Source organism: Eucalyptus grandis, chromosome 8 (assembly GCF_016545825.1).
Source record: "Eucalyptus grandis isolate ANBG69807.140 chromosome 8, ASM1654582v1, whole genome shotgun sequence".
NCBI lineage: Eukaryota > Viridiplantae > Streptophyta > Magnoliopsida > Myrtales > Myrtaceae > Eucalyptus > Eucalyptus grandis.
Window position 1 is genome coordinate 61,569,350 of NC_052619.1, and position 16,676 is coordinate 61,586,025.

Here is a 16,676-nt window from a genome sequence, read left to right on the forward strand (position 1 = left end):
ACAACCCCGAGTCTGCTAACGTATGCGCATGCTGTCATGCCAACAACTGGTGGGCAATTCTGGAAAAAAGTGCCAAAAAAATCCTAAATCTTTTGTTTTTTGGCTGATTTAGTCCTAAACATTTTTAGATTGTGCCAATTCAGTCATTTCCAGTTAATTTTTCGTCGGATTTTGCTAATTGAACGCTGGCCAATTGACATTGCCTGATCGACGATGATATGGACAACTTTTAATAATATTTTAATATTTTTGAATTTTTTTATTTTTTTATTTTTCTTTTTATTTTCTCATCTTCTTCCTTCAGCCGGTCGCCGGACCTTGACCTCCCCGGCCACCTCACCAGTGGCTGTAAGGGCGGCCTTGCGCGGGGCGGCGAGGCTCGCCGGATATGGCGGTGGGTCGGCCAAGTGGCAAGCAGCGGTGGACGACATCGGGCGGCATCATTGCGGCGATGGTCTCGCATGGCCAGGGTTTCCTCGGCTTGGCTGAGAGAGGACTCTCTCTCTCTCTCTCTCTCTCTCTCTCTCTCTCTCTCTCTCTCTGAACCCCCTCACCCCCAACAAGTTGGCTTGAACCCCCTCGCTGGCAATGGGCAAGGCTTGACCCTCGCCAGATCTGGCGAGGACCACCTTGCACGAGGTTGCCCTTGCGGCCACTAGCGAGGTGGCCGACAAGGTCAACCTCAACCTCGCCAGCCATCGCCTCTGTCTAGTTGCTAAGGTCCGGCAACTAGTTGGAGGAAGAATAGGAGAAGAAAAAGAAAAGAAAAATCAAAAATATTAAAATATTATTAAAAGTTATCCAAGTTAGCGCCGATCAGGCCACGTCAGCCGACCGGCGTCTAGTTAGCAAAATCCAGCCTAAATTGGCTGGATAGGACTAAATTAGCACAACTAAAAATGTTTTAGATTAAATCGGCATAAAAACAAAAAGTTTATGACTTTTTTGGCACTTTTCTCGGCAATTCTCGAGATCGCACGGACCCTGCCCAAAAAGTAGAAGCAAATGTGCTCAAATAGTGAAGGATAAAACTCAACAGAGTGACATAAAATAATGGCAGGAGTGGAGGTTCCAAGAGTGAAGCTTGAAAGCCAAGGACTGGAGGTAAAATCAACGCAATCCCAGATCTTTTTTGGTGCCCATTACCATGTATGTAAAAGAAATGATTGGTTGTTTTTATTGTTGTGCTTCTTGATGACGATATGTCAGTGTGTAGATCAGTTGGTTTTCACGAAAATTTTGGGTGGCTTGGGAAGTGGGCATTGGATTTATACATGAAAGTTTCGAACTTGAGCCGTGGGTAATGAGTAGAATTGTCGGCTACACATCCACTGATGCAATAAGGGGGCTTTGCGATCCTGCAAATGTTGAAATTGGATATGGTTTCTTATTTGTGTCTACAGTGGAAGCACAGAGGTCTTGTCAATTCGACACAGTTCGGGTGTGCTTGAGTTTGGCTCTACTCGATCGAGTATTCAAGGTTGGAGTTTGGACACTCGACTTGAGCTCGATGTAGCTTGATTTTTCAAAGAAACTAAGCTAAATTCGTGAGGAATTTGGTATCCTCAACTACTCTTGACTTATTTTGGTCTAAGTTCAAATTAAAAGTTATCGTGCTCAAGAATAAACTCGCGTTCTCAAAGTTCAAAAGGAAAAAGAATTAACATGGTACATGTTTTTCTTTTATCCATAACCGAAAAACTCATATATCAAACTACTCTAGCAACCTTTTAAACTTGAGCTCAATGCTCTTTGGTATTTGGGCACACATATGCCAAAGGATTTTAGTGAAGCAGGACTAATCTGCTAGTTGAGATTGAGCAGATCGCTAGTACCGACACATCTGTCTCCCCACCTTACAACGGAGTTTTTGAACTTTAATAGCAATGTTCAGCTTGGAAATATGAACAGCATTTGACCTGATATGCCCGTTCTGAAATGGTAAGCGGCAAACTCACCTCTTTTTTTTACCACAGTTATCCAAGTTGGGGATTGGATGCATGGGCTTAACTGGTGTCTACAACTCTCCACTTTCTGAAGAGGATGGCATCACCATAATTAAGGATGCTTATCGCAAGGGAGTCACCTTCTGTGATACAGCTGACGTGTATGGAACAAATGCTAACGAAATTCTGGTGGGAAAGGTACATATCTCTGCATAAGCAGTGACATTTGCATTTGACCATTCAATTGGTTGTGCCAATTCGTCCAGTTCGTATGTCAAGTGCAGAAGTTACTTTTCTTCTACTAAAGATCAAATTGGCTGAAAAGGACTCTGCATCTTTTTCTTTCCTTGTTTTAGCGAGCCCGAAAAAGGTGGAGGATTAGTTATATGGGCTTTAATTTAGCTTCTCCCCTTCTTATGTTATGAACTTAACCTTTCTTGGATAACCCTTCTTAGATCACTTCTTTGGTCATGTAATCAAACATAATAAGAGAAAGAAGGAAAAGAAGAAAATGTTTGCTCTGGACAAATGTTCTCCTTCTAATTGGTTTTTCCAGAGATAGGGGAATCTGATCGTCGTATGGCAGGCTTGATTTAATGATATTGTGATTTGATTTAGGCCTTGAAGCAGCTCTCAAGAGAAAATATCCAGCTGGCCGCCAAATTCGGTATAGTGAGAGTGGAAGCTTCTCAGATGGTGGTTAAGGGTGGCCTGAATATGTGCGATCACGTTGTGAAGCTTGCGTGAAGCGCCTAGGCATGGAATACATTGATCTGCATTATCAGCATCGACATTTCAATTCCCATTGAAGAAACTGTAAGTGCTTCTTTTGCAATTTTTTTCTTTGGGTACCCCTTTTGCATTTCTTGTGCATGTTTACCATCCTGTGTCTTCTGGTGATTGATTTTTCTCTTGAAAAATTATATTCCACCCCATCTGAAGCCATGCATTTCCTGGTACATAGATGGGAGAACTTAAGAAACTGGTGGAAGAGGGAAAGGTAAAGCATATCGGTCTGTCTGAGGCGAGCCCAGACACTATTGGATGAGCTCATGCGGTTCATCCCATTACGGCAGTACAAATGGAGTGGTCTTTCTGGGCTCGTGATATTGAGGAGGAGATAGTTCCGTTATGCAGCTTAGTTAGTCCACAGAGGCATCTTTTACTTCGTTTTATTTGGGGTAAGAAAAAAAGTTTAGGAGTATATATCCCTTTAGCCCATGAAATCGCGCAATATTGTCTTCTATATGACCAGTCAAGCAACTTTATGTTGCAGCCACAGGTGCAGTGTTGACATTCTTTATAATGTTTCCTAATCTAAAAATGCTGTCTTGATGTTGCTAAATGCCACTGAGCTTGGTATTGGAATAGTTCCATACAGTCCGCTTGGCCGTGGCTTTTTTGGTGGCAGAGCTGTCGTTGAAGATTTGCCTTCAGACAGTAATCTGGTATGTAGCCATTTCATTTGGTATAGAAGTTCCATTTTCAAGCTCCAATTCTTGAGTCTTCAACGAAAATGCTCTGTGATTTGAAGACACTATTTCGATTCTTTAGAACTGGAAAAAAAAAAAAAAAATTGTTGGCACCACAAAGTATGTTTTGAATATAACTACTATAAACCATGGGAGAAGCGGAAAACTAAGGCTTTATTAGTCGCAACACAGAGGATTTTTATTGGACATTCAAAGCACAATCTTCTCACTGGTGATTGAATGACAGCCCAGTTTACAAAAGTTATTTTCCACGGAAACTAATGCCCGTGTACTCTATGAAAGGCCACAAACCCTCGATTCAGAAGGGAGAACCTGGATAAGAACAGAAACCTTTATACTCAGATGGATAATCTCGCCAAGAAACGTGGGCGCACACCAGCACAATCAGCACATGAGTTCTTCGGCGAGGAGACATAGTTGTTCCAATACCCGGTGCGTCCTCTAGCAGATAAGCTTCCGCTTCAAATTAAATCTTCTACTTATATGATTGTTACTGTGTTGTGGACTTTTTGAAAAGTTCAAAAGATGAGCCATCAAGTAGCTGTTGTGTATAAAAAATGTGGCCTTATGAATTGCCGGGAAGAAGTCGTGCATTTCTACTGTCTTTGTTTTAAGCAAATACTCTCAAAGTGACTTCTAAATTAATTCCGTGGAATGTTTGCTAGTTTTCTTATAACTCCAGGGACAACTAAGATTAAGAACTTGGATGACAATATCGGCTCTCTCAAACTACAGCTTATCGAAGAAGATCTGAAGGAAATCTCTGATGCTGTACCTGTCAATGAGGTAGCCAGAGGTAGAACCTATGAGAGCATGAATGAAGTGATTTGGAAGATTGCTAATACACCTCTACCAACTCAAAGTCTGAGCCCAAGAATTTCACGGTCTGGCCGGGCAATTTAAGCATTTGTCGACTGTGCAATAATGAAGTATGTGAGCACTGATAGGGAAAATGAGAAGATGACTCGTGAACTTTGGCAATGCTTCTGCTCCTATGGCAACAAAGTAAATGTGCCATGCCCGTTGGAGAGAGCACTTCTCTCCCCTTAAAGCATAAAAATAACATGCCGGGCAATGGAAGTTACATGATGATTTGTTGTCTAAATACATTGTCGGAGCAACGGAAGTTGCATGATGATAAAGAAATGAAAGTTGCATTTAGCTTAGAGTTGTATGGTACAGGTTGGATTTAATTCATGTTTTGTTATATTAGTGTTTCGTCAGTGTTATTCAAATAAGAGTAATTACATGTAAGAGTTCACAGGGTACTATCCAAAACTAAATAACATGGCCATATATATTCTTTGTTCGACATTGTATCAATTTTTCCATTTTCACATCTCATTTTATGTGGCTTTTATCATGTTTGGACTATCTTGTTATTGAATGTTCTTGTGTGAATTTGTGATGCACGGTCATTTAGGTGGATCTGCCTAAGAATGAAAAATGAAGATAATCACATAGTCAAAACATTTTCAAAATGACGGAAAAAGTAGTAAACAAACACTAATAGACTTTAGTGTAATTGAGCCCCCTTTTCTGTATCTTCGATTTATGGAAAAATGAAATGATCTCTTGCATAATAAATTAGTGTCAACTTAAAAATGAAAGAACAAATTTCCATAATAAACCAAGTTAACCAACATAGTGATTAGTATAGTTTTGGAGCACTCATGCATCATGGCACTTATTGCTAGAGAAAAAGTAGAGTTATTGCAAAAGATCTCAAAGAGTATCATAATACATATTGATTTTTTTTTTTGTCAGTCTTATTATATTCTTATTCTACATTCACTCTCAGATTTTTATCACTCTTGTAGGGTGTGGGAGTCGAAACCCACTCTTGAAATTCACGCGTCCCCATCCCATCCCTCTTAAGAAGATTGGAGATTTGAACTCTTCACCTCCCCCTTTCATATTAAAAGGGTGGCCTATAAGGCGAATTACGGTGGTTTATAATACATATTGATTTGTCTAGATCAATTTTTACAATTAATTAAATGAAAATTTTACAATTCACGCACTTCATTTCTTTTGGATTGGTAACTTCCAAAGCTTTCATGTCCCAAATGTTGGTTACTTTCTTATAATTTGTTTTAAAATTTTGATGAGAAAGTCAAAAGCATACATTTTAAATTATTTTGATGAGGGTAAGAGAACGGAAAATGTGAAGTTGCGTTGAAATTTATTAGAAGTGGCTTTTTTCCCCCTCTTGAACTGAAACGAGAATGTCAATAAAAAGTCAAAAGATCTTTAAAATGAAGGGGAAAGAGAAATAGAAAACCTCTACGAGCTTTGATCGCAATGACGTATAGGCATGCGTCATGAACCTGTGGCAAAGTCCATTCCAGATGGAAGCTTGAAAATGGAACTTGTCGAACCGTCTTTGCTCTGAAGACAGCATATATGCACTCCACACCACTGGACACCGAAGCCATCAAAACAGTGAAGGAGAAAAATCAGCACACCTGACAGAAACCTAATGGCAGGAGTGGAGGTTCCAAGGGTGAAGCTCGGAAGCCAAGGACTGGAGGTAAAAATCAACGCAATCTCAGATCTTTCTCCAGTGCCCATTACAAGAATTTCCAAGAAATGATCAACTGTCTTTCTTGATTCTGCATGTACTGAAAGGGCTATGCATTTTGTTGCTGTGCTTTTTTATGACGGTTTATCTGTAGGAAATGTGTAGATCGCATTCATTATTTTATGGGATTTTTCGGTGGTTTGGGAAGTGGGTGCTGGATTTATGCGTGAAAGTTTTGAACTTGAGCCGTGGGTAATGAGTAGAATCCTCTGCTGGGCATTTTACCGATACAATGGGGGGTTTTTGCGATAGCACTGAAGTTGGGTGTTTGATTGCTTATTTGTGTCCACTATGGAAGTAGAGGTCCGATCCAGCCGTGTCAACTCGAGACAGTTTAGGTGCGCTCGAGTTTGACTCGACCTCACTCGAGCGTTGGAGGCTGGAGTCCGGACACTTGACTTGAGCTCGATCTAGCTTGATTTTTCAAGAACCTGAGCTCATTTAATAAAGAATTTGATATGTTCTACTATTCTCGACTCGATTTAGTCTAAGCTCAGGTTAAAGTCATTGAGCTTGAGAATGAACTTGTGTTCTTAAAAGTCCGATTGAAACATCTTTTATCTATAACTAGAAAACTCAAATATCCAACTACTTAACCGAGTTTGTTAGCTGCTTGCCCTAAGCATTTTGAAGTTTGAGGTCAATGCAATTTGGTAATTAAGCTCTCATATACCAAAGGAATCAAGTCAAGCAGGACTTATCTGCTAGTCGAGATAGCTGGTGCCATGACGCATTTGTATCCCACCCCACATCAAAGTTTTAGAACTTTACTGGTAACGTTGAGACTGAAAATATGAACTGCCTTTTGCCTAAAATACATGTTCTGAGAAATGGTAAGTGGTAAGCTCCCCTATTATTTTTGCCCCAGGTATCGAAGTTGGGCTTTGGATGCATGGGCTTGAGTGGTGTCTACAACTCTCCAGTTTCTGAAGAGGATGGCATCGCCATAATTAAGGATGCTTATAGCAAGGGAGTCACCTTCTTTGATACAGCCGATGTGTATGGAGCAAGTGCTAATGAAGTTCTGGTGGGAAAGGTACATATCTCTGCATAAGCAGTGACTTTTTCTTGTTACCAATCAATTGGTTGAACCAATTCATCCTGTTTGTATCTCAGAAGCAAAAGTCACTTTTCTTCCACTTTAAGATCAAATTCACTGAAAAGGACTCCGCATCTTTTTCTTTCCTATTTTTGACGAGCCTGAAAGAGGTTACATCCTGAGGGAGGGTTAGGTATATGGGATTTAATTTAGCTTCTCCCCTTATTATATTACAAACCTAACCCTTCTCAGATTTCTCAGATCACTTCTTTGGTCATGTAATCAAAGATAGTGAGAGAAAGAAAGAAAAGAAGAAATTGTTTGCCTTGGACAAATGTTCTCCTCCTAATTGGTTTTTCTAGAGATAGGAAATCTGATCCTCATATTGCTAGCTTGATTTAATGACATTGTGATGCAATTTAGGCTTTGAAGCAGCTCCCAAGAGAAAATATTCAGCTGGCCACAAAGTTTGGTATAATAAGAATGGAAGCTACTAAGATGGTAGTGAAGGGTACCCCTGAATATGTGCGGTCATGTTGCGAAGCTAGTTTGAAGCGCTTAGGTGTGGACTACATTGATCTGTATTATCAGCATCGAGTGGACACATCAATTCCCATTGAAGAAACTGTAAGTGCTTTTGCAATTTTTTTCTTGGGCACCCCTTCTTTGGATTTTCTATCGGAAAATTATATTACATATCATCTGAAGCCATGCATTTCCTGGTACATAGATGGGAGAACTTAAGAAACTGGTGGAAGAGGGGAAAATAAAGTATATTGGACTGTCTGAGGCAAGCACAGATACGATTAGACGAGCTCATGCAGTTCATCCCATTACAGCATTACAAATGGAGTGGTCTCTTTGGACTCGTGATATTGAGGAGGAGATAGTTCCATTATGCAGGTTAATTAGTCCACAATAGTATCCTTTACTTTATTAATTCGTTCATTTGTCGTCCTTTAGCCCACAAAAAATCATGCTACACTGGTCTGCTATATGAGCTCTCAAACGACTTCATGTTGCAGCTGCATATGCTGTGTCGAAACTCTTCATAATATTTCCTGATCTACAAATGCTGTCTGGATGTTGCTAAATGTCAGGCAGCTTGGTATTGGAATAGTTCCCTACAGTCCACTTGGGCGTGGCTTTTTTGGTGGCAAAGCTATCGTTGAAAGTTTGCCTTCAAACAGCATTCTGGTATGTAGCCATTTCATTTGGCATAGAAGGTCTGTTTCAAGCTCCATTTCTTGAGCCTTAGGTGGAAATGCTCTTGACTTTTTTAGACAATATTTTGCTTCAGTTAACTTTGGGATCAGAATGTGTTTGCCCCAAAAATTATGTTCTGAATTCTGTAAACATGGTGGAGCAGAAAACTGAGGCTTTATTAGTTGCAAAACTAGGGATTAATATAGGGCAATCAAAGCACAATCTTTGCACTGGGTGATTGAATGACAACCCTCTTTGCAAAAACTACATTCCATGGATACTAACGCCCATGTTCTCTTTGAAAGTCCACGCACCCTCGATTCCAAAAGGAGAACTTGGATAAGAACAAAAACATTTATACTCGGATGGATGACCTTGCGAAGAAACATGGATGCACCCCTGCGCAATTAGCTCTAGCATGGGTTCATGGACAAGGAGACATGGTTGTACCAATCCCTGGTGAGCCCTCTATATGATAACCTTCTGCTTCAAGTTAAATTCTGCCACATGTATGATTGTAACTGCAGTGTAGACTTTCTTGAAAGGTTAAAAATGAGCAATTGTGTAGCTGTTGCATATGAAAACCACGCAGGCTATTCATGGGTCTATATGGCCCCATGAATTGCCGAGAAAGACATGGATTTATATCATCTTTGTTTCAAGCAGATGCTATCAAAGTGACTTCAAATATGATTCCTTGGAATGTTTGCTGTTTTCTTTTTCCTATCTCCAGGGACAACTAAGATCAAGAACTTGGATGACAATATCGGCTCTTTAAAAGTAAAGCTTACTGAAGAAGATCTGAAGGAGATCTCTGATGCTGTATCCATCAGTGAGGTAGCCGGTGGTAGAACCTACGAGAACATGGTTCATGCGACTTGGAAGTTTGCCAATACACCTCTACCAACTCAGAAAGTCTGAGCCCTAGAATTTCAAAGTCTGGCCGGTCTATTTAAGCATTTGTCGACTGTGCAATAATGACATGTGAGCACTGATAGAGAAAACGAGAAGATGACTTATGAACTTTGGCAATGCTTCTGCTCCTATGACGTTGAAATAAATGTGCCGTGCCCATTGGGAGAGCACTTCTATCCCTTTCTCTCTCTCCCCTTTGTCAGAAGGCGTAGAGAAGCAAAGAGCAAGGCGAAGGGAAGAAGAAAACGTAGAGCTTTTAGGGAATTTTTCTGTATATTTCTCTATATCATTCAATGCTCATTACACTGTAAATATAATACAGTAGATACATGAATAAAGGGAAAGGAAATATCTTTACAATCGAATCAATATCAATCTAATCCCTAATTGATCTAATGCATTATCATAACCAAAAATAGACCCTGCATATCTTCCAACACTCCCCCTCAAGCTGGTGGCTTGTAGATATCCAAGACTCCTAGCTTGCTTAGAAGATATGCGTGCTGTCTTTGACATAGAGGTTTGGTGAAGATGTCTGCGGGTTGTTCTGCGGTTCCAATTCCTCTTGTCTCAATGATTCCTTCTTGAATCTTCTCTCGTGTGAAGTGGCAGTCCACTTCTATATGCTTTGTTCTTTCATGCATCACGGGATTTGCTGCAAGTTTGAGAGCTGCATCATTGTCGCAAAACAACTTCGTTGCTCCTTTCACTAATCCCAAGATCTCCAAGTAACCCCCGCAGCCAAACAATTTCACATGTGATTTTCGCCATGGCCCGATATTCGCCTTCGGCTGAAGACAAGGAGACTGTCGCTGTTTCTTGGTCTTCCACGAAAGGAGAGATTCCCCAAATTTAATACGAAGCCGATGTCGATCTTCGACTCATCGGGCAAGTCGCATAATCGCATCACGTATCCCGTCAATTCCATATTACACCTTCTAGACAGAAGTATTCCGAGTCCTGGGCATTTCTTCAAATATTTCACAACTTTCAAGGCTGCATTCATGTGAGACTCTTTCGGGCTATGCATAAATTGGCTGAGAGTCTGCACGGCATATGAAATATCAGGTCTGGTCATAGTCAGATATATGAGTTTTCCAACCAGCCTTTGATAACCTGTCGGATCTTTGAGTATAGGGTCATCATCCTGAGATATCCCTCCAAGAAAATCCGCCGTGGTTAATTTGGTGTTCTGCTCGATAGGAATAGTGCCGGTTTGCATCCCGATAATCCACTTCCGAAATGATCTCCAATACAAACTTTCGCCGACTAAGAGAAATCCCTTGGTCGGATCGAGCAATTTCAATACCAAGGAAGTATTTTGGTGCTCCTGTGTCCTTTATATGAAATGTAGCATGCAAATACTTCTTAAGACTCCTATTGCGGTGTCATCGTTGCCCATGATGAGAATATCATCAACATATATCATCAAATAGATAGATGACATACCTTTAGTCCATGTGAACAGGGGGCGTAATCATACTTGGATTGTTTGAAGCCTGCAGATTATGAGAGCATTCGCAAACTTTGCATACCATTGCCTTGAAGCTTGTTTCAATCCATAAAGGATTTGCGGAGACGACATACTTTATTCTCCCCCGTCTCCGTAAACCCCGAGGAATATCCATATAAATCTCCTCGTCTAAATCGCCATGGAGAAAGGCGTTGTGAACATCCATCGATGTAAGGACCAATTATGAACAGCTACTCTTGATAAAAGAACGAATCATGACGTCCTTAGCAACGGGAGAAAAGTCTCGTGATAATCGAAACCTTCCCGTTGCGTATATCCTTTAGCCACCAACCTAGCCTTGTAACGCTCAACTGATCCATCAGATCTATATTTGATTTTATACACCCATTTACATCCTATGGATTTTCTATTTTCGGGAAGAGTGACTAATTCCCATGTGTGGTTATGGTCAAGGCCGTAGTTCCGCCGCCATGGCTTGTTGCCACCTTGGATCTCTAGATGCTTCATCATAACTAGAGGGTTCTTTTTCATCGGAAATACGGCTAATACAACATCTATGATCTGACGAAAGCTTATCAAAGCATGCGTAAGAAGATATTGGATAGCGAATACCTGGTGAGTTAAGTGAAGCACAGACATAATCTTTAGTCCAGGTTGGCGGTCTTGTGGCTCGTCCTGATCGACGTGGATGAGTTGTTGGTGGTGAAGATTGTTCCTCTGCATGTGTCTCAGGAGTATCCTCCGTATTGTTTGGATTTTCAAGAGCACTGTCCGGAAATTCTTCTGGAGGAGAATTAGGTAAAGTGGGAGGAAAATCTGTTTCTGGTGGCATGGTGAAGATATAGCCAGGCGATTCTTCTTCTTCATTTAGGATTTGGTGGGAACTTGTTGGAGCATTCAAGTCGTCTTGAAAAGATGATTTTTCACGAAAAGGAAGGACATTTTCATGAAAAATAACATCTCGACTAATAAAAAAATCTCTGTTCTTATGTCAAGAACCCGATATCCCTTTTGCAAATTTGGATAACCCATGAATATACATCTCGGCACGGGGACTCATTTTGTCCCGAGGCCCCATTACCTGCAGCATAACACAAGCGTAGAAGACCTCGGATGATCTAAGGTCGGCCTTTTTTGTAAAGTAATTCGAAAGGCGATTTGCCATCCAAGATCCGTGTTGGCATCCGGTTGATCAAATAGGCTGCAGTAAGAACACAATCTCCCAATAACCGTCCGGGGATAGATCCCTGAAATTTTAGTGCTCGGTGACTTCCAATAGATGGCGATGTTTTCGCTCTACTACTCCATTCTGTTGCGGGGTATAAACACAGGAGCTTTCATGAAGAATGCCATGGGACAGAAAAAGTGAGCGGCAATCATTATTGAAGAATTCTGTCCCATTATCAGTGCGAATCCGTTGGATCGACTTTTTGAACTGATTTTTTGTCAAGACTAGAAACATCCTTAAATGAGATATAACCTGTGCTTTCGACTGCATTAGGAACACCCATGTGGCACGAGAGTAATCGTCCACAATTGTGAGAAAATATCGTGAACCATCCCGATGTGGGGTATGATAAGGTCCCCAAACATCCATGTGAATCAGAGAAAAAATTTCAGTAGAGCGAGTTGTACTTTGTAAGGGAAAGGAGTTCTAGATTGTTTTGCAAGTGGGCAGATTTCACATTTAGAGTAAGGAAAGAATGCACTATGACCCATTCGTGAATGCATAAGGAAACTATTATCATTGGTAGACAGTTACACAACGATTTTTTATTCGGGAAGATAAATCAAAATGACTAGGATAACCCGATCCAAAAATAAAGCCCTTCGGATAGATTACCCAAGCCCATCGGTTTGCCGAATCGGGCCTGGAAAAAACAGATGTCGAATCAAAGAATATTTGACATGAGTTTTCTCTGCGGGCTTTGGAGACGTAAATCAAATTGAATTGGAATTGTGGGACATAGAGAACATTTTGAAGGGTAATTTGATGACTTAATTGGACGGTGCCTGTCAAAGTGACATGAGTAATGTTCCCGTTTGGCAATTGCACAGAAATAGGTGTATCTAATTTCTTGTGCATATTGGAAAAAAGTCCTCTATCACAAACAATATGATCGCTCGCCCCTGAATCAATTATCCATGCTTTTCTTGAAATAGAATTTATCGGGCAATAAGAAATACCTGAAAAACTTGCTCCTTTATTCCCAATATCAACCTTCGCAAAGTTTGCATCACTGCGATCCGCCCATATGTAATGGGTTGATCATGATTGGGACCAGTAGGTCCGGTGACTTGGTAGGCTGCAGCATATTCCTTTTTCTTTCCTTTTTTCTCTGGCTTACCATGCAATTTCCAACAATTATCTATGGTATGATGTGGACGCTTGCAATATTCACAATATAATTTACCTCTCCTTTTGAATTTTGACCAAAATTCTTTAAAGATGCGAAAAAAACTTGACCGTCCGATCCCTTTGATGAGGGATAATTCGGACCGTCCGATCCCTTCAACGGAGAATAAATCGACCGTCGGATCCCTTCATCAAGGGATAATATCCGCCGTCCGATTCACCGACCGGATGAGGCCCGCGCACCGTCGGATTTCGGCGGAAGATCACGGACCGCTCGTCCCCTCTCTTTTAAGGGCGTGCGAAATTTTGTTGAAACCCTAGCCCCCTTCACGATTCTCTCTCTCTTGGGCTAGGGTTTGTCCCGAGTCTCGCCGGACGCCGCACATCGCGAGGGTGATGCTGTCGCTTCCTCGCGTTTGCTCCGGAACTGCGAGCCTTTGGTTTTCCTCTTGAACGGCCAGTTGGAAGATTCGTCCGAGAGGAGGCACCGGATCCATCGCCAAGATCTGAGATCGAAAGGTTAGATAGTTTTCATTCAAAATCAAAAGAAATCGCGTCGCCTTCTCCCTCTCCTTCATAGATGCATCTTGTTGGAGCGTCTCTGCTGGTCCCTCGAGCTTCTCCTCCGTTGCTTCGAGTTGGTTCCGGAGAGATGACAATTTGTTGTAGCAGCCGTGACGGTCATGTTTCCCTGTTTTTAACTCGCTTAATTCTTGCGTGAGGGAAAAGATCTTGGCCCGATCTAGTTTCCGTACATCTCTCCGATGCTATCCCACATCTTCTTTGAATCTTCCGTCGGAGGGAGTCCGGGCCACCTCTGGAGAAATGCAATTGCCGATCCATGTTCGGATGAGGTGGTTGCATTTTCTCCGGTGCCGACAGCCGCTCGTCCGACGGTATGGGTATTGATCCGTCGAGAAATCCGTCTTTGTCCTTCGTCACAAGGGCCCGCCGGAAATCCTGCGACCATTTGGAATAATTTTCCGAACCGGTAAGTTGTAGACTGATTAATTTTACCTCGACGGACCGTCGGCGGTTGATACGTATAAAGGATCGCCGGGTTCCGGTCGGCCGGTGACGGCGGCGATCGGAAACGGAAGAAAGCCTGGTGCGAAATTTTAAGGGTTCGCCCCGTATCCGATCCGCTAAATCCGGACCCATAAGTCGCATTGGAAATACCGGGTAGGGATTCGACCCCGAACCCGGTTCACCCGACCCGCTAACTTGTCGAACCGATGGCTGAGTTTGCCCCATTCGTGGTTGGCGGACTCCCATCGGACCTGGGGTTGCTGATCGCTCTCCAGTCCCGGCGATGATGTATTTGGGACGCCCCAACGTACCAAGGATATGGTACCCAATGGTAAGGATGCCCAGAGACGAGCAACCCCGTATTTGACTCGAGCCGGGTGATACCGCCATGGCGAGTTGGAACTTGAGTTTGCTGTTGAATTGCTGGAATTGTGGTTTGAATTTGTTGTGCAGATGTTGCCTCTCCTGTAGGTTGCGTATCCACGCCGGAGGATGAATTTTCTGGTGGATTCATGGTGAGTAACCTCCTTTGCTTCTTTCTTCTCTAATAAATATTTGATTCCTTTTCGCTTTGATCTGGTTTTGCAGATCAAGAAGCTCCGATAGGCAATCAATGTATGCGGAAGCGGAATCAAGAGCAAAGCTCTGATACCATGTCAGAAGGCGTAGAGAAGCAAAGAGCAAGGCGAAGGGAAGAAGAAAACGTAGAGCTTTTAGGGAATTTTTCTGTATATTTCTCTATATCATTCAATGCTCATTACACTGTAAATATAATACAGTAGATACATGAATAAAGGGAAAGGAAATATCTTTACAATCGAATCAATATCAATCTAATCCCTAATTGATCTAATGCATGATCATAACCAAAAATAGACCCTGCATATCTTCCAACACCCTTAAAGCATAAAAATAACATGCCCTGCCTTATTTTCGGAGTGTGAAGCATTTCCAGTTTTGCAAGATCTTGTTGTTTACCGTCCTGTTTGGGAAGAAGTGTTTTCACCCAGGAAATTTTAGTCTGCAGCTAGTACATCAATCGTCAGCTAGATAAGATTTATGCGGAATCTTGCCCTCCGCTTTGCTTTTTATGGTTCAGTGGCAAGGTCTGCAGGTCTGTCGCCAAGAATATATGATGTCGAACACATTTTGGTTTAAATTCTAAAGGAAGTTTGACTCTTCTTACTGTCAAAAGAGCCACATTAAACAAAGAAAAGCGAAGAACTGCTGCTGTGTTATCCTAGGATAATCAAACAGGACTCATTGTACAATACTCGTTGACAATAATTTCACCTTACTTAGGGTGCATTTGGCAACCGACTAAATGGTATTTGATTCTTTTTTTTTGGTTCTCGGGAGTAGATTTGGAATAGAAATTTATTTGGTAATTTTTTTGTTCCCATTAATAGATTTTGAGTAAAATCAAGAAGTAAAAAAAAGTTAATTCGTTATTCTCAAGAACAATTTTAGAATCAAGCCAATTGAATTTCTTTTCTTTTCTCTTCTTCTTTCCTTCTTGTTTTTTTCATTTTCTCTTCTTCTTCCACCACCGCTGAATTCAGCCACCGCCACCACTACCGTCCACCATTGCTGGTCGTTGATTGTCGGTCACTAGGGATCGGTTGGGCGAGTTCAAACGAGCTCACCAAAGGCTTGCTTAGAACGTGTTTGGTAACTATTCTATTTTTGAAAACAATTTTTTATCATAAATAATTTTTTTATTTTGTTTCCAAGAATAATTTGTAAGCATTTTGAGCCGTTTGCTAATTGTTTAAAATTTTATTTTTGAATAAAATTGTGTTTAGTATCATTATGAAAATTTCTAATCCAAATAATTTTCTTTTAATTTTTTAATAATTTTTATTTTATTTTATTTTATTTTCTTTCTCTTCTTCTTCTTCTTCAAGGTTTGTCGGTTGTTGGCCTTGGGATGATCAACAACCGACCAAACAAAAGTCGGTGACCTCACCAAATCGTTGTTGGCCCTCGGCGAGGCCATGCATCATCGACCGAGTCTCGTCGATAACCAAGTGAAGCTCGACTAAGCCTTGGCTTTGCCATTGGTGGGGCTCGATCTCATAGAGCCACCACGAGGTCGGCCTCATCAAATCTAGGCGAGGTCAAGCCTCACCCAATCATGATTGGGTCGAGCCTCACTCGACCAGACGAGGCTCACTTATGGCCAAGGGAGGCCGAGCGAGCCTCCAACGAGCTCAGTGGAACCTCGCCTTGGCCTGGCGAGACCTCACCCAACCCTTCATCGGCGAATAGTGGCGTTTTGAAGAAGAAGAGAGAGGGAAGAAGAACAAAAAGAAATAAGAGAAAAAAAAAAAAAGAGTTGGCTTGATTATAAAATTATTCCGGGAACAAATAATCAACTTTTTTTTACTTTTTGATTCTATTCCAAATCTATTTCGAAAACAAAAAAATAGAAATTTATTCTGGAAATAAAAATTTTATCAAATGAATCTTTATTTCAAATCTATTCTCAAGAACAAAATAATAAAAAGTTTCAATATTTCACCAGTTGCCAAACTCACCCTTAGCCATCAACGAGGCTTGGCCAACAAGGCGTGGCCGGCCCTTCCGACAACTAGTTGAGGAAGAAGATAAAAGAAAAAGAAAAAAAAAGAA

General features: G+C 41.3%; 1 protein-coding gene and 1 pseudogene across 1 annotated transcript; both read left to right on the forward strand.

Annotated features, from left to right (window-relative positions):
- The first annotated feature begins 1,053 nt into the window (after nt 1–1,053).
- On the forward strand, nt 1,054–4,342 carry LOC104417671 (annotated as a pseudogene).
- Nucleotides 4,343–5,804: 1,462 nt separating this feature from the next.
- On the forward strand, nt 5,805–9,363 carry LOC120285903 (probable aldo-keto reductase 1). Its single transcript, XM_010026747.3, has 7 exons — nt 5,805–5,972; nt 6,892–7,059; nt 7,486–7,689; nt 7,793–7,965; nt 8,163–8,259; nt 8,574–8,727; nt 9,002–9,363. The coding sequence occupies exons 1-7, from the start codon at nt 5,922–5,924 to the stop codon at nt 9,187–9,189; spliced, it is 1,035 nt and encodes a 344-aa protein (XP_010025049.2). The 5' UTR covers nt 5,805–5,921; the 3' UTR covers nt 9,190–9,363.
- Nucleotides 9,364–16,676: the final 7,313 nt, after the last annotated feature.

Excerpts from the sequence above, each read along its gene's own strand:
- LOC120285903 (XM_010026747.3), top strand. The coding sequence starts at position 5,922 with ATGGCAGGAGTGGAGGTTCCAAGGGTGAAGCTCGGAAGCCAAGGACTG. Across the intron at positions 7,060-7,485 it reads ATGAAGTTCTGGTGGGAAAG|GCTTTGAAGCAGCTCCCAAG; the intron begins GTACATATCTCT and ends GATGCAATTTAG. Across the intron at positions 8,260-8,573 it reads TGCCTTCAAACAGCATTCTG|TCCACGCACCCTCGATTCCA; the intron begins GTATGTAGCCAT and ends TCTCTTTGAAAG.